We start from the raw sequence: 18,738 nt of genomic DNA on the forward strand, positions 1-18,738 counted from the left end.
ACTGATTATATATTTCTCTTAATTTCAGCTAATTCCGTTTCCAGAAGGTTCCAAAACTAAAATAAAATGATAGTTTGAGGCATTATAAAGCTAGTTCAAGAAATTCTAAGTTACAACAGAAATCATTTTCTGTGACTTTGGGAAAATGACTTCACCTCTCTGGACTTTCATTTTACACTCTAGCACTTGTAAAATAAAATAACTAGATGGTTATCTAGGATTCCTTCTTAAATGTTTTTCTATGACTATTATTAATTACTTACTCAATGGAGACAATGACAGCATTCAATTCCTCAGCCATTGCTTTACACAGTTCATCATAATACCTGATTTCTGAAAGAGACAAAGGAGCAAACACTCACTATAAAGCAGTTTATTTAATATTGTCCGTTCTTAAATTCTGCTAACTATGGATTGTTTTTGGACTTGGACTTAAGTTATTAATAATAAAAACAATAAAAAGTAAATATGAACATATACCTCATTAACAGAGCTACATGTACAAATGTAAAAAATTAATCTGGTTTCTCATAAAATGCAATTACTATAAAATAACAGGAAATCCATATTAGATTACCTTTGAATGTGTTTTTAACTGACTAAAAATTTATTTCATAATGGACGATATGAAGTGCATCAGATTCATTCTGATTTTGTATTTCTTCAAATGTATGCCTTTCCAGAAATCACAGAAAATAAGCAGTTTCCTCCTTAGAACCAAAAAATTTTTCTCTTTTAACACCATCATTTGCTGTGATTCAGAAAAGTCACCAATCTGAAGAATATGGTATTCCGTTTAAACCAACACAGAACAAATAGAATTTTAGGAAGTCTTAGCATTTCTTAGAAAGGGAATCCACAGGTTTGCAGTGACAGAAGCAATTTTAATATGTAAAAATTTAATCCCTTAGGCTGTTCTTTTAATATATTAATGTTTTTATAATATATTAAGAGCTGGATTGTGTCAACAGAAAGCCAAAATTATGTGGAAAAGGCCAGGCTGACTCACAATCCATACCATTCCTGGCACTTATACTTCCTGGCCTCTGATGTATTGATACTATCTCACCTGGCAAGTGTCCAGTGCTACAGATGCACCCTTTTCTAGGGCAGAGACTCTGTCTTACTCAGTTTTGTATCCCCATCACCAAGCACACATTAGGGTGACCAGAGGTCCAGGTTTGCATACAACTCTTTGAGTTTTTATACTGAAAGTCCTGCACCCTGGGAAACTACTCAGTCCTGGGCAAACCTACATATTCAGTAATCATCTTATGGAAATGTGAACAAATCAATGAATAAAAGAATAAATGATGAATATGGAGTTAAATGAAATGAGATTACTAGAAAAAGTTATACTTTTTGGCCTTTGCTGCATTAAAAAAAAAAAGACAAACTAGAACAAGTTGCCAGCGCCTTTAAACTTAGGGGATGCCAAAAGCTCTGGGCTGAAGATGAGAAAGTAGCGCCATAATAACTACAAGCAGAGATAAGGCCCTTATTTCCTCCTTAGTATGCTTTTCACTAGGCTGCTCCCCTTGGCTGCCTGACTTTTTTTTTTTTTTTTTTTTGCCTGACATTTTTAATGTGTGATCTGTTCATGAAAGTTTTCCAATACCAAAGAGAATGTTCTTGAACTTTGCAAGGTCGTTTCCTTTTAACTGTGGCGTATGTTTTATATTTTCATCTTTGTTTTCACAAGCAGATGAAATGTTGATGAGTTAACGTGTATTCAGAAATACTTGTTCTATTTCATAGAAAGGTGTCTTCAACACACAAGTTGGCATAGAGCTACAGATAATGGCCTCATATTCTGGCCCAGGGAAACTTTACCTTGTTTTGGTGCAGAAAGCAACTTCAGTACTTCACAATACGTTAGTCTAGGATTTAGGTTACAGGAAATATTTTCAAAACAGTCTGCCTGAATCAACAAACAAACAGGCAAAACCCTTGATGTAGGGTAGCTATATAATCATATAGGGTAGCTACATAATCAATCATCCAAACCAGGACCCTTTCAAGAATGGGAAGGGGGGGCACTATGAATAATTTTGCTGAGACAATAGGGATAACTGGGACTGCCAGGGGAACCAAGCCCAATGGCTCCCTTCTCCTCACCCAGTAAGAAAGTCATTTCAATCACACATCTCTGTGGGCCAGCTACAACCCCAAACAACCTGAATGTGACCAGGACATACTTGCACTTGCCAAGGCCCAGCCTCCTCCGTGAATGTAAACAACGCTGCGTTTCAGCGGCTCTTCTGGCTTTGCAGAGCCTTCAAACACTCTGACTTCCACACCGTCAAAGTCAGTGTCTGTTACTTTCACCTGAGCAGACGACCATGCACTTTTCTTGCCAAAAGAAATGATGATGAAGTTCAGCACGAGCAGATGATGGCTGAGGCCCAAGTAGTGTATCAGGTTACTCTGCAGGATGAGGGGGGAATGAGGGAGAGTGTGTGTCAGCTAAGTTATCACCTGAGCCACACTCGCCAACCCTTCAGTATGCGAATTCTTACAAGCAATTGCCGCTGCCCTTGAGGACTCACTGGCTACTTTTAATACAATAACAAATCATATTTACCTTTCGTTTTCAGAACTTCGAGAGTATTTTCATCTGAAAATATCAGAGTAAATCTCCTTTGATCTTCAGATGGTCTCTGAGAGGGAAATCTGTCATCAGTCTCATTTTATCAAGAAGGTTTAGAAATTAGCTGAACTTGCCCATTTTGCTGGATAAATGGCAGTTCTGCGACTCAAACCTAGGAACTGTGAATTCCAGGATTCAGTCCCTTCCTCCGACCCCTGCCCACCCTAAATCAGCACATCACAGTTCCAATAACATACTAGGAACGGAGGAAGAATACTTTATTTGAATACAAATAGAAGAGAGGAGAGTTTTATATTTACTATAAGTATTTTTAAAGTGTTTTTAAGCTTATATATTGAAGTGTGTCTGGTTGTTTTGAGAGTAAGAGAAAGGAATGAGTGTGTGAGAGGGAAGGAGCAGAGTCAACTGCAGTCCTGGCAGACCAGCTCAGACACAACCAGGAGCTTTCCAGAAATGTACAAAAAACATGCAGCCTGTTGTCTCTTCCCTTCTGAGCCCTGAGGGCATTGAGCTCTGCATTAAGTGTTCACAGGAAGTTATCTGGTTGGAGAGGAGACCCAGGCCATCCACCCAGCAAAGACCCTGTGGAGTGTATTCCCTCTTTCTACTTCTTATACAAGCTCTTCCTATTGAGTACACTTATAAAACTGACCTCCCTGCAAGACCTACTGGCCGGCCATGTTTCAAAGTCAGAGAATTAGAAGCCATCTGGAAGCCCGTGACTAGTTAAGGTAGAGAGGCCCAGAAGTGTCACAGAGTGGTTAGAAACCTTCCCGGCACAGGCGCGTGAACTCAGATACTGTATCGCCTAGTGGCTCTCAAACCTTGAAGGGGAGCAGCTGGAGAGTAACAGTGCCCTTCTGTAGAATATGAAACAGAATGCTGATGATTAGTGAAATATTTAATGCCCTCATAAGATCAAGAAAACAATGTTCCTAATAGAAATGAGAACTGTATGCAGTCTGCAATACACCATAATACAGCTTCCCAGCATGTACATGGGGCACACTGGTATGCCTTGAAGAGGATACAGATGTGCTGTGACACTGATCCCCTCAGCCCCTGGGCAGCCAAGTTCCTGAGTTGTTTACCCCAGTGTCCCATATAAAATTGTATACATATGCCCTGCTGTGAAGAGTTGGAAAGACTGCATTATAAAACCATTAGCAAGTGTTCATGAAAAACAAGAACAAGAGGCAATTTATCTAACCATGAACAGCTTTTCCAATAATTCTATTAATATTCATTTGCTGGAAATATAAGCAACAGGAAAGCAAATGACTATTAAGAAAATAATTCAATTTCTATATGTACAATTGACCAATTTATTGAAAAAGTTAAAGCAACTGTTAACGTTCTCGATACGAAACAAACAAATGTGAGTGTGTGCGTGCACCCTGACCACAAGTTTAAGGGTTTAAGGTCTTTGGCAAATTGGGAAAAAGCAATCATCACTTAAGTTTTGTGGTAACACGTCAGTCTAACTTGGGAATATGGAGATCTGCCAGGGCATGGCCGAGAATGTATTCACTAAGATTTCTAGAGTTCACACAATAAACCCTTGTCAATTAACAGAGAACACGCAAGATCCATTCCATTTCTCACAGGCCAAGTAGCTTGATAGGCATCAAATAATAAACTATGAACAAAGACATGGCAGGCTTGGCTCTGTTACTTTTTGAACTACATTTTTTGTTTTTAGTTAAATGAAGACTTCATTGAATATATAAGACAAATCATATGAGTTTCTTCAACTAAAGGAAAGCTGTAAAACAAGTGAGTTGTCTTTACAAGGCAGATTAGAGAAGAGTATTCATTTTCATAGAATCCACCCCGGGTTTCCTTTATGTGTACTGCATGCTCTGAGTGCATGCAGACTTGCCTCAATCTGCCCATACCTTTCCAGAAGCACCTCTGCTGTATTAGCTTATGAGCACTTGCATTAATAGAATTTCTGAACAACTATCTGCATTGTTCACAACATTGACAGGGTGGTGTGGGAGCAGAAGTGCTGATTGGAGAAGGGACAGTTTGTTTATGAAGGAGAAAAAAATAAGCAGATGGGTGTAAGAAAGGCTGGATGGGTGGGAAAAGAAGAATCCAGAAAAGTATTAAAATAAAATTGTGCTAAGGTTTGGAATTGTATTGATAAATTAGAGAATGAAAAATCATTATCCTGCAGACAATAATGACTTTGTTTCAAAATTTGAAAATGAAGAGAAACAAGCAGTAATCTGTCATTAACCAATTTATCGTTACTATTATTAATAATAATAGTTATCACTGCCTGAGTGCCTACAGTATGAGGAGAGGTTGTTGAATTCTGGCTACAATTCTGTTATTTTCCTCCTTGTGAAGAAGAGAGAAGAGAAGTTTAGAGACTAAGTAACCAGTATAGAAGCTGGATTCCTGGAACTATGAGAGGGCTGCAGGACATACAGAATTACCCTAGAGATGCTGGTTGAGAACAGTGTGGGCCCAGGAAGCTGCTCTGAGTCCTATCCGGGATAGGATGACATACATATGTGTATGTGCTGTCATGTGGCATGATAAAACTGTGAATGGTATCTAACTTTGTTCCCTAATATCTGTTTCCGTTAGCTCCTCTTACTACTCCCCTCCCATCCCTGCTGTCCAACAGGTAAAATCAGTAGCCAAGCCTTTATGTAGTTGTTATTTCAGGGAAGGGATATGAGAACAAATAGCAAAGAAACAGAAATGTCCTCCTGTTTTTGATTTTCAAAAGCCTATATCCTTTGGAGAATTAAAAAAGACATTGATTTAGGAGATTACATGATGAGTAAGAAGTCTCCTAGAATAGGAAGTGATTCTCCAAGCTAGGTGGTGGAAGAGGGGAGGAGAAATTATTAGAGATGAAATGAGGAATGAACGGATTGATATCTGAGATCCAATGAAAAAAGAAGCTTGGGACACAGCAACCCTCAGACATGTCTATGTAATCTGAGAGCAACAGACATGTACCCCATGCCCAGACAGAACCGTGGAAAAAGGCAAGACTCTAGGGAAGAGTGACCGCAAGGTATGTTTAGGAAGGTGGTGCCTCAAATGGCCTCAGAGAGCCCCCCTCAGGCTCCAGCTTGTGCAGGAGCAGCAGAATGACTCCATGTGTCCAGAAAGGCATAAAAACAGGAAGGCTGCATGAATGTCTTGCAGATGGGTCTGAGACAACTTCTCCGTTATCCGTGGCCCACTACATGTTCTCAAGGGTCTAACAGGAATAGAAGAGAGTACTAATGGACCTGAAGGGCTCTTATAAGTAAAAACAAAGGATATCCCAGGGCAACTTGTAGGAACCAAACACCATGGACCAGGTGGAATATGAATGTGGGCTAAGGATGAGTACCCAGATGGCTCCCCCCATGCATTATGCATCAACATCACATGAGACACTTCAAAACCTAAAAGAAAACAGTGATGGGGGAATACCTAAATTCACTGGAATTAAGTTCTACCTAAAGAATGAAGACTCAAAATATAGATCAAGTTATATTTCTTGCATCCTTGAGTTTGTGAAATGAGATTCAGATCCACCCAAGAAACATTCTCTAGTTAACAAAGTTTCCTGAAACCTATTTAGAAGTAGCTGGAAAACTCCAGTAGCACAAAGAAGCAAGCCAAGTGTTAAGAATTTCACAGGTTGCGAACTGACCCAGTTTTGTCTAGATGAAGTACTCCAGGGCAGTACTAGAGGTCTTAAAACTTGCCCCATAACCATTTCAGGCTCTAGAAGGGAATTCTGCCTGAGGAGGTGGAAGGGATGAAGGGTACTCATTACACTTCAGTAGAACGAGATACAGCAAAATAGGTGGCCACTGGCTCCCTACCCAGGTCTGATGACCAAAGGTCAGAGGACAAGCAAAAATCAAAGGCAGCCAAGCAGAATCTATACTCTGCTTATTAAAATATGTTCGTTGTTAGTTTATAAATGGGGTTGTTCTCTGCTAATTCATTCACCATACAAATTAGAAAATCTATTCAACGGGCAGGGAAACTTAAGGGGGAGAAATAGACCTAGACCATCTTCTGGAGCTGAGGGAAACAGAGGAGAGCCAAGACTTGTAAATGAATAGCTGATGTTAGTTAAGCAATACAGTCTTAGTAAGAGAAGCCTAGACAAAGGGTTGCACAAGCCCAGAGAAGGAAGGAATTACTTGTGTCTGTTCGTTCTGGGATGAAATCTGATACGGCATCTATTCTGAATCGTGCCTTAATAGAAGACGAAGTGCGAGTAGCAAGGAAAAGGATAGGAATCCAAGATGCCAAAGTGTCGGGCAAGTGTTATAATTCAAAAGCCTATGGGAAGAAAAGCTAAGTAAGGCAAGTGTAGGCAGGGGGAGCCGGCAATAAAAGGCTCAGTCTAGGAGGCAGGTAGGAAGCCAAAGTCAGCAGCACAGACTGCAGACTGAATACCTGGTTAAAAGCCCAGCTCCCCCGCTTTCCAGCAGTGGGGTCTTGGGCACGTTCTTCACCCTCTCTGCGCCTCAATTTCTCATCTGTAAAACAGAAATGACATACTAACTGGTTCAAAATACTGTTGTGAAGCTTAAAAAAGTAAAAACCCCTAGCACAGTGCCTGGCACATACCAAGCCTTCTATGAGTTGGTTATCGTTACTGTCACACCTCTGATCTGGAAGATCACTGCATGAAGAAATGTGAGCCCAGGGACAGAGAGCTCAATGTTTCCAGGGAAGCTGAGACGATCATTTTCTCCCATTGTGTACATTTGTTACTAGGACCCCAATGATCACCAAGTTCTGAAATTACTACAGGTGAAAAAGATGTCAAATATTTCTTTCTAAAAAGTTCATCTGTGTGCTCATGTCAAAGTGGGAGGGAGAGGTGGGGAAAAGCCATAGTACTCTGATATTCCATACACATCAACAACTTAGCATGTGGTCAAATTTCAACATGAACCAACCACATTAAATAATTAGAGCATCTATTATAACTCACTACCTGCTTCGTTTCTCACATTCAAAGTTTTGCATTCCATGCCAGTGGTTTCCCAACTTTTCCAGTGATGGCCATTTCATTCTGTCAAGCAGCTTTTAAATTCTCCCCTCCAGATTCTGCTCTATTCCTGCCTATTACAGGAAAACAATTTCATAAAACACTTACCTGTATGAAAATTTATGGTCACATTTTTTTAAACATTGTAAAGTTTGAGTATACTTTAAAATGCAGATTTATTTTTTTTCTATTGGTGCACAAATTATATGACCTTCACTTAAGACCACTGTACAGATCACCTGTGATTCACTAATGCAGCGCTTTTGTTCTACAAACAACCTCAATGTTTGCGCCAAGGAACTATCAAAAGTCAAGTAACTATAATTCAACAAGTGTTAATTAGGCACCTACTGTATGTAAAGATTCTGCTACATGTTACAAGTATACAAAGATGGGTGAAAGATGGACTGAGAACTTAAGTAGCTAAGAATTTAAATCTTGCCTGACTCCCGCAAATTTCCATCTGTCTTTAAGTTTTCACAGTTCTCTGAACTTTCTCTAAGACTTTAACTTTTAAGGGAAATCCTCTGGTTTGAAAGCATTGATTCAGATTAAATTTTTTTTAAGTTACAGACCAAACAAAACTTGCCTGCAGGCCAAATCTGGACTAAGGGCCACAAACTGCAACTTCTGATGTAGAGGATGATCCAGTCTTACTGCAGGTGCAGCTGGAAAGGTGGTGGCAGATGAAATGCTCTTAGTTGTTAATGGTTAAACAACAAAGATTTTGGACATTCTTTTTAACTTTTTATTTTATATTGGAGTATAGTTGATTAACAATGTTGTGTTAGTTTCAGATGTACAACAAAGTGATTCAGTTATACACATAAATGTATTTATTCTTTTTCAAATTCTTTTCTCAGTTAGGTTGTTACAGAATACTGAGCAGAATTCCCTGTGCTATACAGTGGACACTCTTTAATGAGACTATACTTTGGGAAAAATTATACAGCTGAGGTGTACACAGTAGATTGGTGGGAGAAGAGACTAGAGGGCAACAGCTATAATAGTTTGGCAATTGTCCACAAGAGAGAAATGAAGGTCTGCCCCAGGAGAATATAGAGGAGGGAATATATTCAAGAGAGATCACTGAGACGGAGTTGATAGGCCTTGGTAACTGCTCACAGAGTAGTATATGGGATCAGGTTGGTAGGACACAGAGAAAGGATTGAAAGATCCTGGAGGGTCCTCACTTGGAGTATGAGAAACAGAGAAAACAGGCAGAACAGTCAGGGAAAGTAAGAAAAGTTCCATTTTAAAATTATTCCATTTAAAGCCAATGGGACATCTAGGTAGATAGGTCCAAAAGACAGATAGCAAATGCAGGGTCAGAGATTCAAGGAGGTCAGGCCTGGAGGAAGAGCTCAGAGGTAACTGTTAACAACTCAGACAGTAGTAAGACTCAGGAGATTTAGTGAAGAGACAGAACACAGTGACAAAGAAATAGACCAGGGAGGAAAACATTCTTTGACAGGCTGAAAAGAAGAATCTAGAGGGAGAAATCCAGAGATTGGCAAGAGGAAAACTGAGAGTGAATCAGAAAGTAAAAGTCAAATTTGGAAGAATTTTTTAAAAAGACTGATTATTTGGCAATTTGAGGAAGCTAAGGACTAAAAAAATGGCCATTAACATAATTAGGAAGTCATCACTACTAGCCAGGAGAAGTTTTAGGCACATTGCGGAGGCATAATCTAATTATTTCACCAGCCTCGTCATTGCTAGCTCTGCATTCCAACTACTGCTCCCTTAAAGATTTAATGGCTGTACCAACCTTTTGGCTTTGTCAAGATCTTCTCATGCCTCCCATTCCAACCTGCAGAGAATTCCTGTGTTCATGGTTGCTTAAGACAAGTGGTAAAAGTGTCAGTCCAGGCTAAGTGATACTCAGAAATTACAGCACCATATCAGTCTTCCTCACTCATGTGCAAAACTGGTCTAATTTCCAAGCTTTGTTAGGCAAATCTAGAAAACTGGTTAGGAGCAAAGACTAGGAAGCTTGACTGCCTAGGTTTGAATCTTATTTCTACTACATACTGGTTGTATGTCTTAGTTAATGTTCCTATGCCTTAATTTCCTCATCTATCAAATGGGAATACATTTTGTTGTGAAGCTGAAACTAACATACCATTGTAAAGCAATTATACTCCAATAAAGATGTTAAAATGAAAAAAAAATGGGAATAAAAAATAAAATGAGAATAATAGTACTTAACTCACAGAGTTTTTCTGAAGATTAAATGAGTTAACATGTAGAAAGCACTTAGAACAGTGCCTGCCACATAGCAAACACTACGTAACTATTAATTATGATGATTACCAACTCATAATTAATATTGTGAAAGTGTTACTTAGTTTTTATCCCACAGAACAAACTTGACAATATTTAGGTCTAACTTACTGTTAATTAAGACTAACTAGAGTATTTAGAGAATGTTTGCTTAATTTATTAAAATTTACAAATTAAATGTTTAGAACAACTTGACTTGCTTTTGGCTATCAGTAACTTTTATGTGAACTTGTAATTTATGGTTAACTTGTAAGATCCCAGCATATCTTCTAATGAATTTGAGATATTATAAAGTTCTCCAAAAACTCTAAGTGATTTTTTTAGTTCTCTTTGTAATAAATATATATCATATAGAACTTGTAGAAGGAGAAACACTGTTAGCATCAGAACCTTAAAGAAATTGCAAGTGACCTGGAAAGAAAAATTAGAATTATAGGCTCATTTCAGAGATGGAAGGGGTAAGAGGGGGTTTGTAAAGGGTTGACCAAGAAGCTACTGGAATGGCCATCCTTCAGAGAAAGAGACCCAGAGGCAAGATTGAGTGCCCAGCCCAGGGAAAAAAGAAAAAAAAGGCATAACTATCCTACAAATGTGAAAGACACGAAGTTGTGACACAGACAAGTCCTTACATGGGCTGATTCCAATCCAACCTCACTTTTGGAGGTCGAATAGAGCTAATCACACATTTCTTCTAATGTTACACAATTCAGCCAGCTGGCCAATGCTCCACCTCTGAGAGAATTGATAAGAGATTGAATGGATTCCTCACCACTGGAGGGAAGCTGCCTGGGAAGATAGAAAGGTAATGCAAGGTAACAGAATCAGGTCCTAGCCCTGCCTCTTAGCAACTTTGTGGTTTATGCAAAGTTATTATGTCATTCCGAGCCTCAGTTTTTTCCCGTGTGTTAACAAAATCGAACCTCATCCCCTTTCATTTGGTTATTGTGCGAATGTAATTAAAACATCTGGCACATAGCAGGCATTGGTGTATCTTATTTTACTCCTTTAAGCCAGTGGTTCTCAAAGCTGGAAGCATATTAGAATCACCTGGAAACTTTTAAAAATTACCAATGCCTGAGTCCCATTCCACACCTATTATATAATGATGTCTGGGAATGTGACCTAAGGCATAGGTATTGTTTTCAGCTCTCTAGGTAAATTCCTAGAGGAATTCCTTGCATACCTAGCAAAGTTGAGAATCACTATGTAAATCAACAAATTCATTCGACCAACATTTAAGTACCTATTTGGTCATGACTGCTCTACGCATTGGGGGTACAAGGATGAACAAAGCACAATGGCCTATTTTTGAGGAACATATAAACGTGGGAACATCCTAGACATAATAGATGATTATGATATGATGTAGAAACTTAAAAAGTAGAGATATGTACCTTAAAGTACAAAGGTATGTATCAGTATAACCAGCTTAGGAGAGGACAGAGTCGGCCTAATCTGGTTGCCTGGAGATAGTAGTAGCTGACTGAAATGAGTTTAATGAGTGATCAGTAGGCTGGTGAAGGAGAGGAGGGTGGGGAAAGGCACACAGATGTCTGTGGTTGTGGGACATGTGGGCTACACTTCAGTCTTCTGCCCGTCAATCTTACTTTGCTTTGCAAGTGTTCAGCATCACCCTCCTCCAGTAAGGATAAGAAGGCATCAAAGTCCTCTTTCCTAGTCCCACCCAGATTACAAGGATAAAAACATCCCTTTATTTGCTGGGGGTTGGATCTCTAACTCAACTCTGATGAAAGGATGGGGCTCTGCTGGCAGGCTTTAGGCCACATGGTAAATTGCACCAAAGAGGGAAAGTCAATTTGCTCAGGGAAAGGAGGAATCCTAAAGTTGAATAAAATAAAAATGAAACCTTAGGGAACACCATCCTTTAGAGGGATAGCAGGCAGGAGAGAAGAATCGATCATTAAAAGATCCCTCCTCCACCCCCAAAAGAGGAGGAAGTAATTATTATCATGGCAAGAAAAAACAAAGATTGGAGAAGTTCAGCAGGGCAGAGAGTTTCAAGAAAGAGCAAGCTGTTAAATGCCAGCAGAGGGACATCCCTGGTGGCACAGTGGTTAAGAATCCGCCTGCCAATGCAGGGGACATGGGTTCAAGCCCTGGTCCAGGAAGATCCCACATGCCGCAGAGCAACAAAGCCCGTGCACCACAACTACTGAGCCTGAACTCTAGAGCCTGCTGACCGCAACTACTGAGCCTGCGTGCTGCAACTACTGAAGCCCATGCACCTAGAGGCCGTGCTCTGTAACAAGAGAAGCCCCCGCAATGAGAAGCCCACGCACCAAAACAAAGAGTAGCCCACCCCGCTCGCCGCAACTAGAGAAAGCCCGTGCACAGCAACGAAGACCCAATGCAGCCAAAATAAATAAATTAATACATTTATTTTTTTTTAAATGCCATGGGCTTGCCTGGTGGCGCAGTGGTTGAGAGTCCACCTGCCGATGCAGGGGACACGGGTTCGTGCCCCGGTCCAGGAAGATCCCACATGCCGTCAAGCAGCTAGGCCCGTGAGCCATGGCCGCTGAGCCTGCATGTCCGGAGCCTGTGCTCCGCAACGGGAGAGACCACAACAGTGAGAGGCCCGCGTACCGCAAAAAAAAAAAAAAAAAATGCCAGCAGAGAGGAAAAGTAGGTCAATGGTGTTGGCAATGGGGTCATGGGATCTTGGTGAACCCAACAAGTACAGTTTAGTCAGAGATGTGGGCCTGGAAGCCAGATTGTAACGGGTTGCAAAGTATATAGGAGTGAAGAAATAGATACGGTGAATATAGGCAGTACTTTCACTGTAGAGATAAAGAAGGCAATAGGACAACAGCCTGAGGGAAACAGTAAAGAAAAACCTTTTTTTTTTTCCCAAGATGAGAGACACTTAAGCACACTTCTAGGGAAAGAGCCTGTGAACAAGGAGAAACAAAGGTTACAGAGGAGAAAAGAAATGATGTGTGAATTACGATCCTGGAGGATGAAGGGGAGATAGGATATAGAAAACAGAAGGAAGGGTTAGACTTGGGGGAAGCTGTAAGAGAGGAGTGTATAGGAAGCAGGGAGGAAAGCAGAGAAGATCTGCCTCTAAATAGAACTTGATTTCTGTTGAGTCAGTTCTGCCTTTACCCTAGAGAAGACAGTGACTTTTCAAAGACTACCCTCTTTGAAGGCAACCCATTACAATCTGGCTTTCAGCCCCATATCTCTGATGAAACTGGACTTATTAGGTTCACCAATGACACTATGACCCCCACTGCCAACACCAATGACCTACTTGGTGAGCATTTAATAACTTGCTCTTTCTTTTTTTTTTTTTTTTGCGGTACGTGGGCCTCTCACTGTTGTGGCCTCTCCCATTGCAGAGCACAGGCTCTGGACGCGCAGGCTCAGTGGCCATGGCTCACGGGCCCAGCCGCTCCGCGGCATGCAGGATCCTCCCGGACTGGGGCACGAACCCGCGTCCCCTGCATCGGTAGGCGGACTCTCAACCACTGCGCCACCAGGGAAGCCCAACTTGCTCTTTCTTGAAGCTCTCTTCCTCCTGAACTTCTGTAGTCTCTTGCCATGCTAATAATTAATTCCTCCTTTTTTTCTTTTGGGTTTTTAATTGATTGTTTCTTCCTTTCCTCTCCCTTGGCCCTGTAAATGATGGTTTTCCCCAAGGTTCCATTTTTTATTTTATTCAGCTACATAATTCCTGCTTTCCCTGAGCAGACCAATGTGCCACCATGCCATAATGCGTGGCAAATAGGAAGTGCTTACTAGCAGCCTGATAAATTAAATGGCTATGAGCTCTATCCATAGGCTGATGACTTCCACATCTCCCATCCATGATCTGTCTTTCTTAAGCTCTGGGTTCACTTTTCCAACCATCTCCAGGATTATAGCCTATATGCTCTTCAAAATGAACATGTTCTACACTTGCTTCTCCACTCCTGACTCAGCAACTCACTCCATTAAATTCTCAATTAATGAACTGACCGTAAATCTAGCTTCCAAGCTAGAAATCTTAATATTTTCTTCAGCTCCTTCCTTCTCTCACATGATATCTAATCAATCATCAATTCATGTCAACTCTACCTGCCAACATTTTCTGAATCTAGTTCTACCCTAAGACTCTACCCCAACTCCCATAGCTGCCTTGATTAGATGCTCATTATTTCCATTATTTGCCTACTAACTTGAATTCTAGATAGCGCTTTCTTTCTCTATAACCTGCTCCATACTGCTGTCAGAGTTCTTATCCTAAAAGACTGATCACAATACCTGGCTGCTTAAAAACTTTCACTGACTTCCAGTTTCCTACAGAAAAAAAATCTGAACTTCACATTGCAGTCTGGTCCCTCTCTACATTTCAGCCCTATTTCTCACTACCCCACCCCTTGTGCTTTCTAGTTCTCTAGAGTCAAACGTACCCAGGCATAACTTGCATAACTCAATTTTTTTCAGTACCTGCTATTCTCTTTGGCAATACCCTTCAGTTCTGTGCTGGAGCCAGCTCTTGCCATGTCACGAAAACCAACTGTTAAATGTACAAGTCAGTTGACATCAGGTCAGTAGCTTGAAGGTGACCATGGGGGTAGGGTGGGTATTTATATCATGGAAATCAGCAATAGCTCCAAATCAGCGTTTCCCCACGCCGCACCCCCAGAGAGCACTCCACTGCCTCTACTTCATCCTTCCCCATCCCCAACTCATCCAGAGCATAGCATAGCATTTTAGGGTGTGGATGATAAAGGCAGTCAGCCAAGGCTCAATCCTGGCTCTGATACTTGCTAGTTGGGTAGTTCTGGGCAAGTCACAAACTTCTCTATGCCTCAGTTTCTTCATCTGTAAAATTGGGGTGATCATAATACCTATATTTTATAGTGATTTGTAAAGGATACCTGGCATAGAACTTAGTACGTAAGTTCTCATAATGTTACCTCTTTTTATTTGCTTATGTCAGGGCTTCGTAGCACTTCAGTCTGTCCTGTAATGAAGTCCTGCTACCCTAGCTCAGCTCTGGTAACTCACAAAGTCAGTCTCACAGTAGCTTGGAACCAGGCTGAATCATCAGCTGCATGTTCCTAAACTGAGAGCTATATAAGGACTTCTGGGTAGCAGAGCCCTTTAAGTGACGTAAACCCCATATTCAAGGCTTCCTCAGAAGAAAAGGTTGTGAAGAATCACTTTTCATTATCCTGCCTTGAGATTCTTTGAGCAAGGGCAGAAAGGCTTAACAAAATATGATAGAGAGACAAGAGCACAGAATTTGGACAGAGCCCAAGGCCAAGTCCTGGCTCCATCATTTATTAGCTACGTGACCTGAGCAAGCTTCCCCAGTTGTCTGGGCCCAAGTTTCCCAGATAAAGGAGTAAAAAAGAGTGCACGTGAGGAGTAAATCCACGTTATCTATTGTTGTCCCCTCTCTCCAGAGGCCCAGAATTGGCAGGATTCTTGCTCAGCCCTTTGGTAGATCCCCATCCAGTTAAGGACCCTTCTTATAGTTGACCTTTCTCCCTTATTTCCTCTAGTCAGCATTATTTTTATAAAGTAAACCTTTTGGCTCACACTCTGAGAATAGTCAGGGACCAAAAGAGTTCTGTGCAGGGCACTCTCTCCATAGAGCAAAGCACTGGAGGGAATTATGAAGCCAAACTGTGAAGCACAAATATGATTATGTAACAGTAGGGTTCTCTGACGAGATTGCTCTATTACAATTTCATACTTGTTTAGTCCTCTATGGAAGATTTTATTATAAGTTACAAAGTAAACCTGAGGAGAACCTCACCACCACTCACTAATAAGGTAATCTAGAAGAGAGAAAGGCAAGAGCTCTCAAAGGGATCTGACACCCTAACGCCTTCACCCTAAAGCCTTCAGTGTGTTCTCTCACTGCAATTCAACCTGGGGGAACACAAAAAGGAGAGGCTTGTCCCTTTCCAGTCCCTCAACTTTTTTGTTTATTTTTTTACTATCACACAGACGACGGTTTCTGTATTGCCAACGTACTTGCTTAGCTCCAAAAGCCTCCTATGTTCAAGGGGGATAAGAGCTCACATGTACTGACATTTGCTCTCTGCCAATCATTGTTCTTAGTCTGGAGCCTCAGACCAAGAGTGCTCCAGTGAATCACCCAACGTCACATAGGCATAAAGTGGTGGGCTGGATTTGAACCCCCTCTGGCTCCAGAACCTTCAGCCATCATCCTCTATAGCCATTCACTAGTCAATTGATTCTCAAACCTACTTCAGAAAACTGGAAGATTTTTACATCTGGAATGACCCTTTAGTCTCCCATATTACACAAAGGGAAACTGAGGCCCAGAAGGGACACATGACTCTCCCAGGATCAGCAGCTTAGCCTTGACCACTCTGAGCTGAGAAGGCACTCCCCTCTGCCCCTGTCCTCCAGCTCTTCCTCACCAGCACATTTCTCTCTCAAGCCTTCTCTGCTAACACCTGTCTCAGTCTTTTTCCTATCTTACTCCCCTTTACCTTCCATAGACACGCACGTGACAGCTGATTAAAAAAATTAGAGTTCTTTTGTACTCACATCTCTGTTACCTACAATAGCAATAACTAGATTGTGAGCTCCTTGGGGCAAGGTCTGAGGCTTGGAGATCAAAGTTTTTTCCAGTGTCCCATGTACATGGTCATAAACAAATGTCCTTCATGAGGCTACTCAAGCTGCAAAAAGCCTCCACTGTCAGGACAAGCAGCATTTGTCTTCATCTGAGTGTTCCAAATAGCAGCTGAATCAAGGCAGCACAAAAGAATTAAACTTCTAAACAAAACCTCCTAAACTCCCTTCTGCTTTCGGCAGTTCAGAGCTTGCCCACTCATGCCCTCTGCCTGACTTCACAAGTGTGTTACACAGGATACTCCAGGAGTTGAGTTAATCTTCTGCTCTATGTAAAGTGGAGAAAGCAGCAAATTAGATGTCTCTTTGAAAAAATGTTTATTAAATGGTATATAAACCCAAAAGATAAAAGGCAAGTGATTTTTATAGATATCTACTCATGTCTGAAGAGACACATTCAGATGATAATTATAATAAATTAAGACCCCTTTGGCACATTCAGAATGTGATTATAATAAATTAATACATACTCTATAAAATACATAATAAATTACAATATTTATAATAATTACTCTTTTGTACAATGCTTTACAGTTTATGACCATTTGAGCTTTCACTTGTTTGAATTTCACAAGGACCTGTGAAATAGGAAGAACAGGTATTACACTCATTTTTTGCTCATTTGAGGCTTAGAGAAGTTAAATGCCTTGCCCAGGATCGTAAAGCTCCAAGTTACAAAGTGAGTACGAGTACCCAAAAGCCCAGCTGGCTGCCCCATCACTCTGAATGTTATTACTCAGAGCTCAGAAGAAAATCAACAATCAAACTACTGTTTAAAGCTGAGTTTCTCCCATCACACAGGTTTTGAACACTTAGGAGTAAAAAGTGTAAAATCAGGGTAGAGAGGGGAAGAAGGTCATGAAATGTATCCCAAACTCTACCCTACCAGCTACATACTCTCTTTGCCAGGAGATCTGCTGAGCTGGCTAGCAGGACCAGTTTGCCAATGTAAACAGTGACTAAGAAAATTGGCATCAGTGCAAAAGCCAGTGTTGACAGCAATTAGAATTTCTACAGCCAGCAGTATCAAGTTAATACAGCTCAGTCACTCCTTGGCCTGAGGCATTAGGAGACAGGCTGGACCACCAGGCTCAAGAAGGAAAGCAGAAGGCAGGGCTGTTGGGATAGAATCTGGAGTCCCCAATGATGGAGGTTTTACTTTTACCCCAGGAGAGGCTTCTCGATTTAACAGATTCAGGAAATTGAAACAATTTACTCCTTACAAACATTTAATCATGATCCACAACAATCTAATGTGTTTAATGTATAACATATTAAGTCTAAGTCAAAATATCTGTATAACAGATGAGATAACTCTATAGTGGTCCCTTGTTACCAGTGGGGGATTGATTCCAGCACCACCACCCCCAGCATATACAAAAATCCGTGGATGCTCAAGCCCCTTATATAAAGTGGCGTAATGCAGTAGGCTCTCTACATCCAGGGCTTGAAGCATAGAATATCCATCCAGGTGAGGAACGGTGGAAACCGAGGACTGACTGTATTGCTGTCCTAAGGTGAACTTATAGGTTAGATATACCATCATAAGAAAAATAGTCCATATCTATGATATGACTTTGAATCATCTCTCTTCATGGTACTTTTTAAGAACATCTATTCTTCCTCTCCATGCACCCCTCCCTTTCAATCCCAGGCACAAAACCTAGGGAAGCAAAAGTCTGGTTCCACTAAAAGATATAAATCCCAAATGAAGACACTAAAGGAGTTTGGCAAAACAATAGGTTAGTAAGTTATTCAGTTTAAAAATTCACCTGTTTTTAAGAGAAGGTCATTGAGAACTAGTTCTTTTGTCTCTTATTTCTATTATCACCATTACACAATCAGGCAAGTTGTCCAGTCCAAGATTATTCAAAGGGTGTTCTTCAGACTGGCAGCATCTGAGTACAAATTCTTGTGCCCTACCTCTGCCTACTGAATTAGAATCTCTGGGAGTGGGAGCCAGGAATCTCTCCAGGTGGTTCTTTTGCACATTAGAGTTGAGAAACACTGGCCTATACTCTTCAAAGTGTGAGACAGTCTCTCATTAGGCAGTTTTTGTTGTGACTGATTTTCTTTGCAACAGCAATGGGTCAAAGTCCTGGGACAATGCTGCTAAGGGCGGGGCTTGCGATGACAAGCCACAGTGGAACGTCTGAAGGACCACACTGGCTTCCTTCAGGCT

At 40.9% G+C, this 18,738-nt stretch overlaps 1 protein-coding gene across 4 annotated transcripts in view; it reads right to left on the minus strand.

Moving 5' to 3' along the window:
- NCEH1 (neutral cholesterol ester hydrolase 1) overlaps positions 1 to 18,738 on the minus strand; it is a 64,108-nt gene that overhangs the window by 17,450 nt on the left and 27,920 nt on the right. The window contains exons 2-5 of one of the 4 annotated variants that reach the window (XM_073803906.1): positions 7,043 to 7,125; positions 2,585 to 2,660; positions 2,199 to 2,427; positions 264 to 333 (exon numbers count right to left, since the gene is read on the minus strand). In XM_073803906.1, coding sequence (XP_073660007.1) covers positions 264 to 301 — 38 coding nt within the window. In that variant the 5' untranslated portion in view covers positions 302 to 333; positions 2,199 to 2,427; positions 2,585 to 2,660; positions 7,043 to 7,125. The remainder of the gene's footprint in view (positions 1 to 263; positions 334 to 2,198; positions 2,428 to 2,584; positions 2,661 to 7,042; positions 7,126 to 18,738) is intronic. The other 3 variants (XM_073803907.1, XM_004315717.4, XM_073803908.1) reach the window with 3 other exon arrangements.

The sequence above is a fragment of the Tursiops truncatus genome, chromosome 4 (genome assembly GCF_011762595.2).
Source record: "Tursiops truncatus isolate mTurTru1 chromosome 4, mTurTru1.mat.Y, whole genome shotgun sequence".
In the NCBI taxonomy this organism is placed as follows: domain Eukaryota; kingdom Metazoa; phylum Chordata; class Mammalia; order Artiodactyla; family Delphinidae; genus Tursiops; species Tursiops truncatus.